The sequence below is a fragment of the Ovis aries genome, chromosome 19, assembly GCF_016772045.2.
Source record: "Ovis aries strain OAR_USU_Benz2616 breed Rambouillet chromosome 19, ARS-UI_Ramb_v3.0, whole genome shotgun sequence".
Classification (NCBI taxonomy): domain Eukaryota; kingdom Metazoa; phylum Chordata; class Mammalia; order Artiodactyla; family Bovidae; genus Ovis; species Ovis aries.
The window spans coordinates 16,394,003-16,412,439 of NC_056072.1; the positions used below are offsets into that span (position 1 = coordinate 16,394,003).

Below are 18,437 nucleotides of genomic sequence, written 5' to 3' on the forward strand. Positions count from 1 at the left end.
TAAAACAACTCATGCAAATGGTTACTATGGTGCCTGGCCAGGGTGGGTGGTTTCAATCAGTGTGCTTCCCCTAACAGAGGGTCGTTCATGCTATCAGAAAGAGTTGGACGCGACTTAGCAACTGAACAACATCAAGCCAATACACAAGGAAGTCAGTTGTAACGTATGTTATTTATGGTGAGAACTGCTCTGGTTCACAAATAGACTGGATATTTCACTCACGAAGACATTCAGACGTTCGAGAAATTACTCTATAAAGCTCAGCTGCAATTCAAATTAAAACAGAAAGGTCCAATTCTTTTCGGGAGGTGACACTAGTCCTGGGGGCCTGGGCCACGTGATTCACCGCTGCATCCTTGGGTTCTGGAATACAGCCACACCTGTTCTTTCCTTGAGAGGAATGAGCCCAGGAGCTCCCCCTTTTCTGCCACCGCTGGGAAAGCTAGGAACCATAGAGATGTCGTTTCCTAGAGAGCCGAAACTGGGAGGTGGGGTGAACCACCGGATGTCTCGATACCCCCGGGTCAGCCATTATTCTGGGCTTCAGGTGCCGTCGCGTCCAGTTTTCGTGTCATCTCCTGGCGTCCCGGCGCCAAGATAGTGGTCCCCAAGGCCGGAGCCGCCGCGGGAGACCCCGGTGAGCGGGGTGGGCTCGGGTCGGGTTGGCAAGCGCGGAGGGCGGCCCGGGTTGCGGCTTGAGCTCTGCAGGGCAGCTCAGCCCTGGCCGGCCCCTCTCTGCTCCTCTCCCTCAGGGCGGTCCCTCCACCTCTTGGTTGAGATGGACGCCTAGGCTGCGGCTTGGGGAATATACTGAAGACAGCGCCTCTGTCTCTGTGTGTGTGTGTGTGGATTGGCTGTCAATAGAATGTGCTGCCCCTTTGAGAAGAGTGACCTGAGTAGCCAGGTTCTCAGCTCGTCTTTCTGCTTTTTTCTCAGTCTTCTCTGAGGCTGATGCTGGATACAGCTTGAGACTACCCTGGAGCAGGGACTCCCAGAATTCTTTTTTTTTTTTTTCTTTCCCTTGAAGGATGGATTGATTCCCATTTTTCTTTGTAATTTTATTGGCGTATACTTGGTTTTCAGTTTTATGTTAGTTTTAGGTGTACAGCCAAGTGAGTCTGTTATACATACATCCACTCTTGATTCTTTTCCTGTATAGGCCGTTACAGAGTATTGACTAGAGTTACCTCTGCCATACAGTATGTCTTTAATAGTTATGTTTTTCATATATAGTAGTGTGTATATGGAGAAGGCAGTGGCAACCCACTCCAGTACTCTTGCCTGGAAAATCCTATGGACGGAGGAGCCTGGTAGGCTGCAGTCCATGGGGTTGCTAAGAGTTGGACAGGACTGAGCGACTTCACTTTCACTTTTCACTGTCATGCACTGGAGAAGGAAATGGCAGCCCACTCTAATGTTCTTGTCCCTGGAGAATTCCAGGGACGGGGGACCTGGTGGGGTGCAGTCTCTGGGGTCGCACAGAGTCGGACACGACTGGAGTGACTTAGCAGCAGCAGCAGCAGCAGCAGTGTGTATATGTCATTCCCAGTCTTCCAATTTATCCCCCCCACACCAAGTCCCATTTAAAATTTTGTAATGTAATGGTATTTAAGAAGCAAACAGGCCACGCATATCACCATTGCCTCAGAGAATGTATTTTCACATTAAGTACAAATGTGAGTAAATGCTGTCTTTTGCAAGAAAGGTCATTATCAACCTGTGAGTGACTGTGTATGGTTATTGTTTTAATGAACTGTTGTTTGGAAACCTTTGCTTTAGAATAGTTGTTTGGGTTTCAGAAGTCTTTTGTTAGATGCAGTTATTTTGTACTTTTGGGGTTAGAATCCCTGAGATCAGAATTTGCTCCCATAACTGAACTAGTTGAGTGGCCTTGAGTGAATCGCTTAGCTCCTCTGAGACTTCTTTCGTTCTTTTTAACCTGTGCTTACAAATCTTTTGTGAGAAACAAGCATAATATATGCTTAAGGATTTCTTATTTGTATCTCTGTAAAGTAAGAGTAAATAAAATTCTGATAATTTACTGTAGAAAATTATTTAGAAGTCTCTTTTCCCCCCAAGTTTTATTTGTAGACCCTATTTTTTTAGAACAGTTTTAGGTCCATAGGAAAATTAAGCAGAAAATACAGAAACTTCTCATATGTTCCCTGCCTCTACACTTGCATAGCCTCCTCCAGTATCAACATCCCCCACCATTGGAGGGATAGAGTGGGAGTTTGGGGTTAGCAGATGCAAACTAGTATTTATAGGATGGATAAACAACAAGGTTCTACTGTATAATTTAGGGAACTGTATTCAATATCCTGTGATAAACCTTAATGGAAAAGAATATTAAAAAATGTATATGTATAATTGAATCACTTTGCTGTACAGTAGAAATTAACGTGTATACCAACTGTGGGTCTATTAAAAAATCCCTCATAGTTTTGCCTTTTCCAGAAGCCATGTAGTTGGAATTGTAAAGTATATTGGACTTTGAGATTAGCTTCTTTCACTGAGTAACATACATTTATGTTTCCTTTGTATCTTTTCATGGCTTGATAGCTTCTTTTTAACACTGAATAATATTCTATTATCTGGATGTACCACAGTTTATCTGTTTACCCATTGAAGGATATCTTGGTTGATTCTTGGTGTTGACAGTTATGAATAAACCTGCTAAAACATCCATGTGCAGGTTTTTGTGTGGACATATGTCTTCAGTTCGTTTGGATGAATACTGAAGAGCACAATTGCTAATTTATGGTAAGAGTATGTTTAGTTTTGTAAGAAAGGGCCAAACTGTCTTCCATAGTGGCTGTACTATTTTGCATTTCTACCAACGAATGACAATTTCTGTTGTCCCACATCTTCACCTGCGTTTGGTGTTGCCAGTGTTCTAGATTTTGGCCATTCTAAAAGGTATGTAATGGTATTTCATCGTTTTAACTTGCATTTCCCTGATGACATATATGATGCAGAGCATATTTTTATGCAGTTTTTTGAAATCTGTATATCTTCTTCGGCGAAGTGTTTGTTTAGGTCTTTAGTGGAAGCTACAAGTCCTCATCGCTGGACTGCCAGGGAATTCCCCTTTGGGTCATTAAAAAAAAAAAGATTGATTTATTTTTGACTGTGCTGGGTCTTTGTTGCTGTGCTCAGGCTTTCTCTAGTTCAGGCAAGTCAGAGCTACTCTTCATTGTGGTATGCAGACTTCTCATTTTGGTTGCTTCTCTTGTTGTGGAGGAGGGGCTCTGTGTGCATGGCCTCTGTAGTTGTGGTGCTAGGGCTTAGTTGCTCCTCAGCATATGGTATCTTCCTGGACCAAGAATTGAACCTGTGTCCCCTGCATTAGCAGGTGGATTCTTAACCACTAAATCACCAGACTAACCCACATGGGCATATTTTAATTGAGTTGTTTGTTTTCTTAATTGTTGAGTTTTAAGAGTTCTTTGTATGAAATATACAAAAGAAGGATATTAGGCTTTTATCAAGTATTTGTGTCTTTTGCAAGTATTTTCTTTCAGTCTATGGGTTGTCTTCTCATTCTTGACGTTGCTTTTTCCAGAGCAGAATTTTTGAATTTTAATGAAGTCTACCTACTATTTCTTTCAAGGATCATGCCTTTTGAATGTATCTAAAAAGCTGTCGCCATACCCAAGGTCATCTAGGTTTTCTCCTAGGTTATCGTCCAGGATTTTTGTAGTTATGTATTTTATATTTAGGTCTCTGATCCATTTTGGGTTAATTTTTATGAAATATGTAAAGTTTGTGTCTAGATTGATTTTTTTTTTTTTTGCATGTGACCTATCTGGTTGTACCAGCACCATTTGCTGAAAAGACTATCTATTCCATCGTATTAACTTAATTCTATCAAAAATCAGTTGACTCTATTCATGTGAGTCTATTTCTGGACATTCTATTCTGTTTCATTGATTTGTCTGCACTTTGCCAATACGGCACTGCCTTCATGACTGTAACTTTTTAGAAAGTCTTGATGTTAGGTAGTGTCAGTCCCTCAACTCTGGGTAGTATTGGGTAGTGTCAGTCCCTCAACTTCATGATACTGAGGGAGAGGTCCTTCAGTATTGTGTTAGTTATTCTGGGTAGCTTCTCCAGGTGAACTTTAGAATCAGTTTGTTGATATCTACAAAATAGCTTGGTGAGTTATTGGAATTGCATTGACCCAGTAGATAAGGTTGAGAAGAACTGGAATTTTGACAGTACTCTTTCTAGCTGTGAGCATGGGATAGAAATAGTTTTTAAAAATTCCTTTCCATCACCGCCAGATCAGTGACCAAAGAACTGCTCAGTTTCTTTTTTCAAGTGTTCTATCCCTACTAATACTTTAGAACTTTATTTGCTTAGACTACAGGTTTCCCCTAATATCTGAAAATAGTGTTCTTATGAAACCTTCATGAGCTCAGATGATGTAAATCAAAGGAGCAGTTACCTTAGGACACATCTTGCTAACAGATGTACAAAGGAAAACTGGATAAAGCACAGATGCTCACAGACACAGGTTAAGTCCATGGTGGCTTGATGCTGAGATACTGAGTGTAGTTCCTGTGGAATGGGCATGGCAGTGCCACTCTGGCTACTTGGGGTACCTCTTGCTGCCTCTTAGTAGCCTTTAGAATTTGCTTCTGTTTACCTACCACTTCACTCTAGTTCTACAACCTTACCTCAAAGTTTTCTTCCTTTCTCTGATTTGCCCAGAACATTTCTAACAGAGCTCCCTTGCTTTAGAAATTACAGTTTCTTCCTGGAATAGCTTTCCTAATATTCCAGTGATCTTTTTATTTTATCTTTAAAGCCCAACCCAAAATTACCTCCATGAATTTTTACTGTGCTTGTTTATCCTCCTGTTAATTGTACTTGTACTTTGTATTGGGATTATATTTTATTTTGCTCTCCTCTGCTCTGTTATAAGCATGAACTTTTTAAGGGTCCGCATGTTAAATAAAATTAATGGGGCATTCAGATATGTCACTGATAGTGATGTAACTGTTACAGCCTTAAAAGTGTAGACTATTCCTACCTTTCTGCTAAACAATTTCTTTTCTGGGGATTTTTCCTGAAGAAATAAGTAGAAATGTAACCAAAAATTCTTTAGCAAAGATGGTCATTGTAGCTTAATTTGTAATAGGAGAAAATTATAAATAATTAAATGTCCAACAGCAGTGGATTACTTAAGTATGAATGGATTGATACACTCTTAAGAATAATGATTAAAGGATATTTAATATTGGACTTCCATGGTGATCCCGTTGTTAAGACTCTGGGCTTCCAATTCAGGGGGTGCAAGTTCAGTCCCTTGTTGCAGAACTCAGATTCCACATGCCTCGTGGGAAGGAAAAAAAAAAGGAATTTCATGTTTTTGATATCAGCAATGGTCTGGATAACATGAATATTAATGTCCCTAGAGCCTTGGGCTGGGGCTTCTGTCAAAGAAGAAACTGCCCAGAATTTAGAACTCTGCATTCAGCAAGGTTTCTTCATTACTGGGGGCTAATTGGGGTGCGGAAAATCTGATTGTGTCTCTGGGTTAACTTTAACAATGATTTCTTTAGATCTTATAGATGATATTCTCAAGCTCTAAGGAAGAAGTGAAACAAGGATTGAGGGACCCTGGAGAGGAGCCTGTCTTAAATGGCAACAATGACAAGAGAAAATTGGGCCCACAGTGCTCTGCGACAAGAGGGCCTTGTTAAAGGGAAGGATGATACCTGGAAGTGGGGAACCAGCTTCCAAGGGAGTAGCTCCACTGTTTGGGAGACCTCCCACCTGCACTTTAGACAGTTACGTTATCATGAGACATCTGGACCCCAGGAGGCACTGAGCCGGCTCCGGGAGCTCTGTCGCCGGTGGCTGAGGCCGGAAGCACGCACCAAGGCCCAGATCCTGGAGCTGCTGGTGCTGGAGCAATTCCTGAGCATCCTCCCTGGAGAGATACGGACCTGGGTGCAGATCCATCGGCCTGGGAGTGGTGAGGAGGCCGTGGCCCTGGTAGAAGAGCTGCAGAAAGACCTTGATGGACCAACATTAAAAGTGAGAAAGGGAAAGTGGGGAGTAGGCCCAGGACAGGCTGGGATAGAAAATGATCCTGTGATTTTCATTAACAGTAACACAGCAGCAACCCTTATGCTAATTAAAACAGGTTCATGAGCTCTTCAGACCATAGAATATCTGTCTGGAGAAATGGATTTATGGTTGGGATCTTTGGACCAATTCAGAATCAACACAGAGCATTGACTCTGCTTTGTCTCCCTGGGTGATGCTTGCTAATTCTGAGTTTGATTCAAGAATCTGAAGGCATAATGTTCCTAAGAGCTCCTCTAAACAGAAGCAAGTATATTGTTTGTAAAGTCTGTTTGGATTGGTGTTGTAAACCTGGAGTATGAAAAGTTGTGGAGAGCAAGAATGAAGCTTTCTAGATCTGGAAAGACCACTCTGTGTTCCTCTGCTGGGGACTGTGTGAGACAAGAGATTGGGTTGAGATATTTGCCTCTGATCAGATTTTATATCCTTGGCTATTAAATTGGGATCTTAACATGGTTTCTAGTATGTGTCAGCTCTCTTTCTTTCGATCTGGAGCCCACTAGAAACATTTCTATATGAAAAGTCTGAAATATAATTTGGGAGGGATATCAAGGATGGGCTTGTTTGTTTGTTTTAATTATGAAAATGAAGAATTTTAGAGCTGTGTTTTTCATTACTAATCACTAAGCCATTGTTCTCATTCAAGGGATGAAAAATGGAGGCAGGAAAATGTTCACTGCATTGCCTTTGTGAGACATCTAGTTAGCAGCAAAACCAGATGTCTAGACTTCTAGTGTTCCTTCTGTTGGAGCAGGAGGGGATGAGAAAAGTTGTGAATAAGTAGAACCCAGTGTTTTAGATTAAACCTGAAGCTGAAGACTTGTAGATTAAGTCTGAAGCTCTTAATTGCTTGTTACTTCCCATTCCCTCCTTAACCCACACCCAGGTCTGGCTTCTGTTTCTACCGTTCTGTTCAGTCTCCTCTGGGAAAGGTCACCAGTACCATGAGTGGGGCTAGAGGGCAGCTCCATTGTTCTCAAGGCAAAGCTTTCCTGCTGTTTTGATGCTCCATACTTGAGGTGGGTCACTCTCATCTCACAGTTCTAGACTACATGGGCAGAAAGAGGTCCATGGTGGTTAGGTGAGTTCATTTGCTGGAGGTACAGGAAGAGTCAGCTTATTGCATTCTGCTTGTTCCCAGGTTCCAGCCTTTGTCCAGGACCAAGACACTTTCCAGGAGGGTCTGAGTACTCCAGGAATAGAACTTCCTCATGCACCCACTGGCAGCCACATATCAGCTGAAATTCGCTCAAATTCTCTTACTGACCCAGTGGTGTTTGGCTTGCTCCAGGATCCTCAACATGGTAACTTACTCTGTGGGTCTGGCTTTGGACATCCTCAGGACTCTTGCTGGGTCTCACCTCCCTACTCCCAGATAGCTACTTCCTCTTCTGCAGTTCTGTGAGTCCCTTAGGATACCAAACTCTTTTCTTTTCTCCCTCGTGTCATTGCTTGGGTCCCTCTAACCCTTTATCCATTCTTATTACTAATTTTTGCACTTTTCCAGCCCCGCACATGCGGGTCAGAAAAGATTTGTGTGTCATTTTCTAGCCATTATTGTCTAGTTCTGGTAGTTATGTGTCTTTCTGAACTCCTATTTTATAGAAGATAAACTTACTGGATTTGGACAGTAATGACAGTTATCTCATATGTAGCTTTTTCTTCTTCAGATTCTCCTGCCCCTGAAGCTTCTGCCCTTTCCCAGGAAGAGAACCCCAGAAACCAATTAATGGCTCTCATGCTTTTGACAGCCCAGCCCCAGGTAAAATTTGCTACCTCTTTTCTTCCTAAGGCCCTATCTGCACTGCCTAATTGTGGCTCAAACGTACACTCGCTCATCCTAGTGCTTGGGTGTTCAGTCAGCTCCCATCTTTGAATCAAGGTCCCTGCTATTGAAAGGCAGAGTTCATGTGGGATCTCCTGTTGTCTCTCTGCTATCCCACCTCATGCCCTCATAACATGTCTCTTCCCCAAAAGTGAAAGGAACCCTTCAGTAGGGGAGCTTCCTGGGCATGGATAATCTCACACATACCTGTCATTTCAGGAATTGGTGATGTTTGAGGAGGTGTCAGTATGCTTCACTTCAGAAGAATGGGCATGTTTGAGCCCAGTTCAGAGGGCCTTGTACTGGGATGTGATGCTGGAGAATTACGGGAATGTGACTTCCTTAGGTAAGGACCCTTTCTTCCCATAATTTGTACCTTTACTTCATCAGCTTTTGTTTCTTTTTCTTTTTTTTTCTTTTTACACCTCTATGACTCCCTGCAGTGTAAGTGCAGATTCTTAACCATTGGACCACCAGGGAAGTCCCAGCTTTTGTGGAACTTTTTGCTATGCTGCTGCTGCTGCTGCTGCTAAGTCGCTTCAGTCGTGTCCGACTCTGTGCGACCCCAGAGACGGCAGCCCACCAGGCTACTCTGTCCCTGGGATTCTCCAGGCAAGAACACTGGAGTGGGCTGCCATTTCCTTCTCCAATTTGCTACGCTAATTACGAACATAGTGTAGCATACTTATTTTGAAAAATACTTGAAGGAAAAAAAATTTTTAACTGACTTTTTACAAACAACTACCCTCAAAATTTTGATATTTTACCTTTTTGGCTTTTTCTATGTATTGGAGAGGTTTTTTTTTTTTTTATACATTGTTTTGAGAGTGTGTGTCTGTGAATATGTAGTTTTATAGCGTGCTTTCTTTGCATTTACCTCAACTCGTATTATCACACATTCTTTGCAAACATTATCTGTATTGGCTGGATAATTTGTGTCAGTTAGCCATTTCTGTATTTTAGATAATTACTGTAATAATAATCTTTCTCTATGCCTAATGTTTCTTTTTATTTTTAATTCTCATTATTTTTTAGAAGTAGAATCACTAGGCCTAAATTAATTATTTTAAGGCTCTTGCTTCCTACTTCTAAATTGCTTTCCATATTGATGTCAGTCCTCTCTGCTCTTACCAGCTGTACCCAAGAGCCACTCCTTTGGCTCTGCCTTCATTGATGCTGAGTAGACCCACTCTTTCAAATTGTTGTTTATATAGTTTTTTAAGTTACAATATATATTCTGAAGTGCATTTCTTTGATTAGTAACAAGAGTATTTTTTAAAAACCTGTTAGCCATTTATGTTTGTAACAAACATTTAAACATGTACATGCTGCTATGTAATCGGCAATTATGGGAATGATGTGATTCTTCCCTTAAGTAGCATGATTTGGGAGATGAATACAGAAAGAATAAGCAAGGCAGAGTGAAATAATTGGAATTAGAGTGGCATAAGTCTCTTGAGATGGAAATGGAGAGGACAGAGCAACCAGCATCATTCCTGGGAGTAAGAAAACGCCATGAAGGAGGTAGCTTTGTATTTCATTGTCTAAGTATCATTCTTTACATTTGGCAGCTTTATGATACTGAATTTTTATTCAAGAACATTATATATCATTACATTTGTTCATGTTGCCTTTGTCTGTTTCAGGCCTGTTTTAAAAGTGCCTTCAGGTAGATCTTACATAATTCTGGTTACATTGACTCTTTGGAATAGGAATCTTTTCTGATATTTTCTAATTGATCAGTTTGCATATATGAAAATATTTAATTTTTTTGTGTTAATTTTGTACTTAGCAACCTTAGTAAATTTTTTTATTGTTCATAGTAATTTATACTGTATATTTTTACATTTATGAGGATATGTCTTTTAGTATGTCTGTTAGTATCTCAGCTGTGGTGTGATGGTCAAATATTTTGTAGATTTGATATTTTGATATATATTCCTAAACTGCTTTCTATCAATGACGTACCAATTTATACATCCACACAAAGAGCCCAAGAGGGCCTGTTTCCCCTGTATGTGCTTGTGATTTGGTCACTTTTAAATCTTCGCTAGCTAGATGAACAATCCTATCCTTTGGGTTTTTTTTTTCCATTTCTTTGATTATTAGTACTGTTATGTTTGTTGTTATTTTATGTTTATTCACATCCTTTCTACATATTTTTGTTCATTAGAACTGGTAACCCTTTGTCACATGTTGTGCATTTTCACATTTGTTTGCCTTTCTGTGCTTGTTATGAGTTTAAGTCTTACAAGATCTTTCAAACAGCGATATTTTCCTTTATGGTGTCTTTCTCCATAAAAATACTATTTTTTAAATCACATGTATTTTATTCAGATATTTTCTTTGTTTTATTTTTATATTTATGCAGAATGACCCAGGAATCAAATTTGTTTGCTCACTTTTTTGTTTAATCCAAGTGATTTTCAGTAGTTCTAATGCGATTTACCATATAACCCATCTTTCTTTTTAGAAATTTTAAAACATGTTTGAATGGGTTAATTAATTTTATGAGAAACACTCACCATGGATCCATAGCTTATGCTGTAAGCCAAAATAAATTCCAGATTGGTCTAAATAAAGGTTAAACTTAAAAAATAATAAAATAGAATTCCTTATTTATTCTAGCTCTTTGAGGAAAAAGAAGTTTGAATCAACTTTAATAAGTAAGATATGCTCTAACTGCAGTGTTGTTGGGGCTTTGAGCAAGCAGATACCGAAGTACTTATGTTCTTTGACCTAGTAGTTCTGATTTGAGGAGGATACCTTAAGGAAATGGTTCAGAAAGAGGGAAAATAAGTAATATGTCTGAAGACAGTCCCAGCAAAAAAATTGACAATGATTAAAATTTGGGAACAACCAGATTTCCTCAGATAAAGTACTCCGTAGCCCATGGTGTTCTGACCTGGGAGTAGACTGTGACACTATCAAATCTGACAGTTTTGTGTACTCAGTTTCTGTGCATTGATAAGCTGGTAGAAAAGCAGACTTCAGGGCTTCCCTGTTGGCTCTGTGGTAAAGGATCCATCTGCCAACACAGCAGACGTGGGTTTGATTCCTGGTCTGGGAAGGTCTCATATGCTGCCGAGCAGTTAAGGCAGTGAGCCTTCACTATTGAGCCTGTGCTCTGGAGCCTGGGAGCCATAGCTACTGAAGCCCGCAGGCCCTAGAGCCTGTGTTCTGCAACAAGAGAAGCCCACACACTGCAAACAGAGCAGCCCCTGCTTGCTACAGCTTGAGAAAAGCCCAAGCAGCAGTGAAGACCCAGCAAAGCCAAAAAATGACTTTTTAAAAAAAGAGCAGACTCCCAGATAGCTTGCACATACTTCTTCAATATATAAAAGAATTATAAATGTTCATTTAAGAGATTGAAATAGAATTTAAAGGCAGTTATTCAAGAAATATTAAGTATCTCACACATCAAGCTTAATCCCTGCCTTAAAGTACATTCGAGTTGAATTGACATTTACAAAAATAAGTACAATACAGTGTAACAAATGCTATATAATAAAAGTATGCATGAGTGTGGGAGCACATAGGAGCTTGGTATGATGAAAGAACTGGGAGAGTAGGAGGAGAGGTGGGTGGTTTAGAGAAAGATTTACAGAGGGAAGTGACTGTTTTTGTGGGGAAGGGGCTATACCACTTGTGGGATCTTAGTTCCCCAACCAGAGGTTGAACCTGAGCCCCAGAAGTGAAAACACCAAATCCTAACTACTGGACTGCCATGAAATCCCAGATGCTATTAATATGATTTCTTAATTTTCTTTTTTGATTGTTCGGTGCTACGGTACAGAAATACACTGCTTTTGTATATTAATGTTTATCCTACAACCTTGCTGAACCTACTTAGTTCGGGTAGTTTTTTGGTTGCTTCTTTCAGTTCAGTTCAGTTCAGTCACTCAGTTGTGTCCAACTCATTGCGACCCCATAGACTGCGTCACGCCAGGCCTCCCTGTCCATCACCAACTTCTGGAGTTTACCCAGACTCATGTCCATTGAGTTGGTGATGCCATCCAACCATCTCCTCTGTCATCCCCTTCTCCTCTCGCCTTCAATCTTTCCCAGCATCAGGGTCTTTTCCAATGAGTCAGTTCTTCGCATCAGGTGGCCAACGTATTGGAGTTTCAGCTTTAGCATCAGCCCTTCCAGTGAACACTCAGGACTGATCTCCTTGAGGATGGACTGGTTGGATCTCTTTGCAGTCCAAGGGATTCTCAAAAGTCTTCTCCAACACCACAGTTCAAAAGCATCAATTCTTTGGTGCTAAGCACAATGATGTATTATATTAATTGATTATCTGATGTTATACAAATATTTGCTTTCCTGTGATAAATCCCACTTGGTCATGGTGTAGAATTCTTTTTATGTATTGCTGGAGTCAGCTAATATTTGGTGAGAGTCTTTTTTTTTTTTTCCCTTTAATTTGCTTATTTGGCTGTGCTGGTTCCTCATTGCTGTGTGGGCTCTTTTCTAGTTGTGGCGAGCAGGAACTACTCTCTAGTTACAGTACACGGGCTTCTTATGGTGGTGGCTTCTCTTGTTGCAAAGCACAGGATCTAGGGTATGCAGGCTTCAGTTGTTGCGGCTCCTGGACTCTAGAACACGGATTCAGTAGCTATGGCTTAGTTTTTCTGTGGCATGTGGTATCTTCTCAGACCAGGGATTGAACCCATATCTGTTGTATTGGCAGGCAGATTCTTTACTACTGAACCACCGGGAAACCCCTGTTGAGGATTCTTATGTATCTATTCATAAAGATATGGGTGTTTGTAGTTTTGTCTGTTTTTTGTAATATCTTTGTCTGCTTTTAGTATGTAGGTAATACTGGCCTCATAGAATTAGTTGAGAAGTGTTTACACCTTTTTTGTTTATTAGAAAAGTGTGTGAAGAATTGGTATTCATTCTTTTAATGTTTGGTAGAATTCATCAGTGAAACAGTTTGGGTCTGGGCTTTTCTTTGTAGGTAGTTTTTTGTCTACTGGTTCTATTTCATTGCTTATTATGGAACTATTCAGATTTTCTGTGTCATCCCGAGTCAATTTTAGTACATTGTGTCTTTCTAGAAATTTGGCCATTTCTTTTTTTTTTTGACCATTCCATCTTAAGAAGTTGTTCAGTTGGCACAGAATCATTCATGGTATTCCCTTAAACTTTTTTTTTTCCTGTAAGATCAGTGGTAATTCCAGTGGGGGTGACTTTTGTCCTTAGTTTTTAAGCCTGTAAGTTTGGGCAGGTAGCAAATTGGGAAGAGGAAGAGCAAATTCAGGAAGAGAAAGGGGCATGGGCGGTGATAGGGAAGCAAGCAAAAACATGACATGTTTGGGCATCTGTACATAGTTTTCCATGCCTAGAGTCTATAGGCATAAAGGGTACTAATAAGAAGTGAAGCCAGAAAAGTAGCAGATAGTGGAGGATAGCATCTCTTGGGCTGTTCTTGTCATTTGTGCATTATCCTATAGGCAATGAAGCATTGTTTGTTTTGAGCAGGTGAGTGATATGATCAAATATACATATTGGAAAGATAATTAGCAATGGAGTGGACATGGATTAGAGGACTGGGGAGGATTGGAGGTAGGGTTGCCTGCTTAACCAAAGATTGAAGAAAATAATCAGCTCCCTCTATGATTCTGATATTTTTTTCCCAAGTCCCTTAGAGCTCATTAGGCCCACACATAGTCTGATTTCTATACTAAAATTTCATTTATTCAGCTAATTAGCTAGTATATATATGAATCCTTTATTTCTTAACCATTTTCCATTTCTGTTTAACCACTTGCAACACTTCTATTTCTTAAAATGCTTCTACTTCCTTAAAGAAAGAAAACTTTTTTTTCAACTAGCATTCTGCTTAAATTGTAAAACCAGTCTGTTAACACTCCTTTCCTATGTATTTTCTCTGTATTTAGGTAGAAGAATACTGTTTTTATACTCAAATAGAAGATAATGTTATTATTATTTATATGATTTTATTTATTAGATAATTTGGGAAACTAGTTCATAATTTTTCTCACATTTGGATGGTGAAAATGAGTTTCCAAAACATTTAAAATATACATCATTTCATATTTTTAAATATTTGAGAATATTAGAGTCATAAAGAGGTTAACTAGTTTAGCCTCATTATTTTATAGATGTTTTCATAGTTTTTAATGTCTCTATATTTTTTCTTTTCATTCAGCTTTTATTATATATAACTACATGATGGAGTCTAATGTAGACCTGATATTTTTGTGAAATTAATTTTAAATTTTCCATTTCTCAATTTTAAAAGAAGAATTCGAAGTGTTACGTTGCTTTTTAATAGATTTTTTTCTGTAGATTAATTACTTTCAAGTAATTAAAAAATGTTGAGGATGCACTTGATTCTTCAAAAGTTAAAGATCGCCTTCAGAGTTTTTAGGTATATTTTCTTTCTTTGAGAGTTCCCATCTTCTTAGCATGAAGAAGAAGAAAAAAAAAGATAGTTCTTTATAAGCCCCATCCAGCTTCATGAGCTTATATATGAACCACCTGTATTAAGATCCTTCTCTAGTTCTTCTTGCATCTGTTTATTCAACATCCTTTCTATGTTTCCATCTGCTCCCTGAAGGCAACGAGCTTAGAAGTATCTCAGAATGAATTCTGTGTTAATCCATTTATAACATTCTGTCAGTGTAGCATTCTGCTTTGTACTCCCTTTTAATGAAAAGCTTTTCTTTTTCGTGTTTATGTAAAAGTATCCTTCTAGTTGTTTTAAAGTCTTTTGAAGATCTTGTTGTTGCTGACACAGGGATATGGTAATATTTGCATCTTTAATTTCTTTTATCAGAATGGGAGACCATGACCGAGAATGAGGAGGTGACATCCAAGTTGAACATATCTCAAAGAGCAGATTCTCAGAGAGGAATATCAAAAAGATTTCAAGGAGGTGTTCCGCAGCTTCTTGACTTTGAGGAAGAGTGTGAATGGCAAGTTTTTTCAAGTCAGTGGGGAAATGAAGCAAAGGAAAGAGATACACTGAAGAAAGGTTCCCTGTGTGAACGAGACAAGAAAAAAAGGACTCCACCAGAAAAACGAGGCCAAAAGTGGAAGGAATTTGAAGAAAGCTTGGCTTCAGATTCAGCTTTTTCTGAAAGTTTAATAGGTGCTGAAGGAAAGAAGCTGTATAAATGTGATATATGTTGTAAACATTTCAATAAAATCTCCCATCTTATAAATCATCGGAGGATCCACACTGGGGAGAAACCTCATAAATGTAAGGAGTGTGGAAAAGGCTTTATTCAGCGCTCAAGCCTTCTAATGCATTTACGAAACCATTCTGGTGAGAAACCTTATAAATGTAATGAATGTGGGAAAGCCTTCTCTCAGAGTGCTTACCTTCTAAACCATCAGAGAATCCACACTGGGGAGAAACCTTATAAATGTAAGGAGTGTGGAAAGGGCTTCTATAGGCACTCAGGCCTTATTATACATCTAAGACGCCATTCTGGGGAGAGACCTTATAAATGTAATGAGTGTGGCAAAGTTTTTTCTCAGAATGCTTACCTCATTGACCACCAGAGGCTCCACAAAGGAGAAGAACCTTATAAATGTAACAAGTGTCAGAAAGCTTTCATTCTGAAGAAGAGCCTCATTCTACACCAGAGAATCCACTCTGGGGAAAAACCCTATAAATGTGATGAATGTGGAAAAACTTTTGCCCAGACCACTTACCTGGTTGACCATCAGCGGCTCCACAGTACAGAGAACCCATATAAATGTAAAGAATGTGGAAAAGTTTTCATTCGAAGCAAAAGCCTCCTCCTACACCAGAGAGTTCACACAGAAAAGAAGACTTTTGGTTGTAAAAAATGTGGGAAGATTTTCACTTCGAAGTCAAGTCTCATTGACCATAAGAGGATGCATAGCAGAGAGAAGCCTTATAAATGTACTGAATGTGGGAAAGCCTTCACTCAGAGTGCTTACCTTTTTGACCATCAGAGACTCCACAATGGGGAGAAGCCCTATGAATGTAGTGAATGTGGGAAGGTTTTCATTTTGAAAAAGAGCCTCATTTTACATCAGAGGTTCCACACTGGAGAGAATCTCTATGAATGTAAAGACTGTGGCAAAGTCTTTGGTTCTAACAGAAACCTCATTGACCACGAGAGACTCCACAATGGGGAGAAGCCCTATGAATGTCGAGAGTGTGGGAAAACCTTCATTATGAGCAAAAGTTTCATGGTCCATCAGAAGCTCCATACACAAGAAAAGGCCTACAAATGTGAGGATTGTGGGAAGGCTTTCAGTTACAATTCAAGCCTGCTCGTACATCGGAGAATCCACACCGGGGAAAAGCCCTTTGAATGCAGTGAATGTGGAAGAGCTTTCAGTTCTAACAGAAACCTCATTGAACATAAGAGAATCCACAGTGGTGAGAAACCGTATGAGTGTAATGAGTGTGGCAAATGCTTCATTCTGAAGAAAAGCCTCATTGGACATCAGAGGATTCACACAAGGGAAAAATCTTACAAATGTAATGACTGTGGGAAAGTCTTCAGTTACCGTTCAAACCTTATAGCCCATCAGAGAATCCACACTGGTGAGAAGCCTTATGCATGTAATGAGTGTGGGAAGGGCTTTACTTACAATAGAAATCTTATTGAGCATCAGAGAATTCACAGTGGAGAAAAAACCTATGAATGTCATATATGTAGAAAAGTGCTTACCTCTAGTAGAAATCTTATGGTACATCAAAGAATCCATACTGGAGAAAAACCTTATAAATGTAGTGAGTGTGGAAAAGACTTTAGTCAGAACAAAAACCTTGTTGTACATCAGAGAATGCATACTGGGGAAAAACCATATGAATGTGAAAAGTGTAGAAAATCTTTTACTTCTAAGAGGAATTTAGTTGGCCACCAGAGAATCCACACAGGAGAGAAACCATATGGGTGTAATGACTGTAGTAAAGTTTTTAGGCAAAGAAAAAACCTAACTGTGCATCAGAAAATTCATACAGATGAAAAAAACTGTGAATGTGATGAGTCTGAAAAAGAATTCTCTCAGACTTCAAACCTTCATCTTCAACAAAAAATCCATTCTTTGGAGGATTTTGGGTCCTATTCTCTTGGGTCCAAATTCTCTTGGGTCCAAAATGCCAGTGAGTCCAAGATCAAGATTCAGAAAATCTAGTATTGTGTAAAATGGAATAGCATCCCTGCCTCTGTAAGTGACTGTTGGATAAATGGAAGCATATGGTTTTTATAAGGAAAAAAAAGTCATGATTGACCCTTTTGTAGACAAGTGTGTTGCATGAGGCAGAAAGTTAATCTAGACTTTCAAGACTACAAAAACATAAGGCAAATTCTAGTTAAAAGATACTCTGTTCCAAATCATTTCTTATGAACCTAGAAAAGGACTTTGAAGCACTTAAAGATTCTGAAGAAACTGAATTATGATTTATAAGATATAATGAAGATATTGTAAATGATAGCAAAAATATCTTTGTATTAAAAAGTGTATGTTTTGAAAAGATACGTATATATGGTACATCTTAAAGATAGTATCACTGCTAGAGAATGTCTGTACAGACAGTGTGATTAAGACATACAAAACATGAAGTTGGGTGGGCAGGACTGCTCTTTGAGGACAATTTAAGTACACTGGATTTGGAATCTGAAAACCTAGGTTTGGATTCTGGCTCTTTCACTTATGAGCTCTGTGATAAGTCAGTCTCTAAGTCTCAGTTTCTCTGTCAGTCAAATACTGGCATAACCCCTACTTCATAGAATTGTTTTGAGCATTTAGTAAAAGGATCATGTGACAGTACTTTATTAGATAATTTAATTATCAATAAAATTGGATAAAAGATATGGTCAAAATCTGGAAAATGGCATAATGTAGTGTTTGTTCATCAAGTAAGTATTAGGACTTCATGAACCTCAAAAGTTTAATTTTTATAGTAAGAGGAAGTATGGTGGATGGTTAACTTTGGAATTTAGTACTCTAAAAAAATTTTAAAAACAACTTTTTAAATGTTTAAGGGAGATAATATATAATATACCTAGTTTGTTTTTATGGAAAAAAAATACTGGCTTACTAAATAATGTCTTGCCATTAATTTGATGCCAAGAAAAAACAGTTTATTTTTCAACCTTTGAATTTTAAACCTAGCGGATGTAGTGTCAAAATAGAAGGACATTCCTATGTCACTTTCCTTGCTGACAGGGAAAAAATCCTTAACCTCAGCCCCAGAGCTGATTATCTCTGTTGCTGTCATTCTCACTTCTAATCAATATTTCGTGACATACAAATGGCTTGTTACTCAAGAAACAACATTCTATCCCAGCACTCAACTTAACCACATAAGTTTTTTTACACAGCCTAGTCCTTCAAATCTCTGATTATACCAATTCAGAATCCATCTCTGAGTTGTCAGTCCCATTTACTCCCAGTGAACCAATCATTCATTCATTCTGTACCCTTTTGTACGTTTGTAAACTTAATTCTTGTATTCTTGGTTTGGTAATTTTATGTTGTAATTCTCAGA

The 18,437-nt window shown here is 39.0% G+C and overlaps 1 protein-coding gene across 4 annotated transcripts; it reads left to right on the forward strand.

The window, feature by feature from the left end:
- The first annotated feature begins 512 nt into the window (after positions 1–512).
- On the forward strand, positions 513–17,778 carry ZNF197 (zinc finger protein 197). Of its 4 annotated transcripts, none has more exons than XM_027958081.3 (6): positions 513–637; positions 5,571–6,048; positions 7,241–7,403; positions 7,770–7,861; positions 8,144–8,270; positions 14,736–17,778. In XM_027958081.3, the coding sequence occupies exons 2-6, from the start codon at positions 5,650–5,652 to the stop codon at positions 17,078–17,080; spliced, it is 3,126 nt and encodes a 1,041-aa protein (XP_027813882.2). In that variant the 5' UTR covers positions 513–637; positions 5,571–5,649; the 3' UTR covers positions 17,081–17,778. The 4 variants fall into 4 exon arrangements, with proteins under 4 accessions (XP_027813882.2, XP_042092485.1, XP_042092483.1 ...); XM_042236549.2 differs by lacking the exon at positions 513–637 and adding an exon at positions 1,545–2,919; XM_042236550.2 differs by lacking the exon at positions 513–637 and adding an exon at positions 6,986–7,118 and having other exon boundaries at positions 5,951–6,048.
- Positions 17,779–18,437: the final 659 nt, after the last annotated feature.

Excerpts from the sequence above, each read along its gene's own strand:
- ZNF197 (XM_027958081.3), top strand. The coding sequence starts at position 5,650 with ATGGCAACAATGACAAGAGAAAATTGGGCCCACAGTGCTCTGCGACAA. Across the intron at positions 6,049-7,240 it reads TTGATGGACCAACATTAAAA|GTTCCAGCCTTTGTCCAGGA; the intron begins GTGAGAAAGGGA and ends GCTTGTTCCCAG. Across the intron at positions 7,404-7,769 it reads GCTCCAGGATCCTCAACATG|ATTCTCCTGCCCCTGAAGCT; the intron begins GTAACTTACTCT and ends TTTCTTCTTCAG.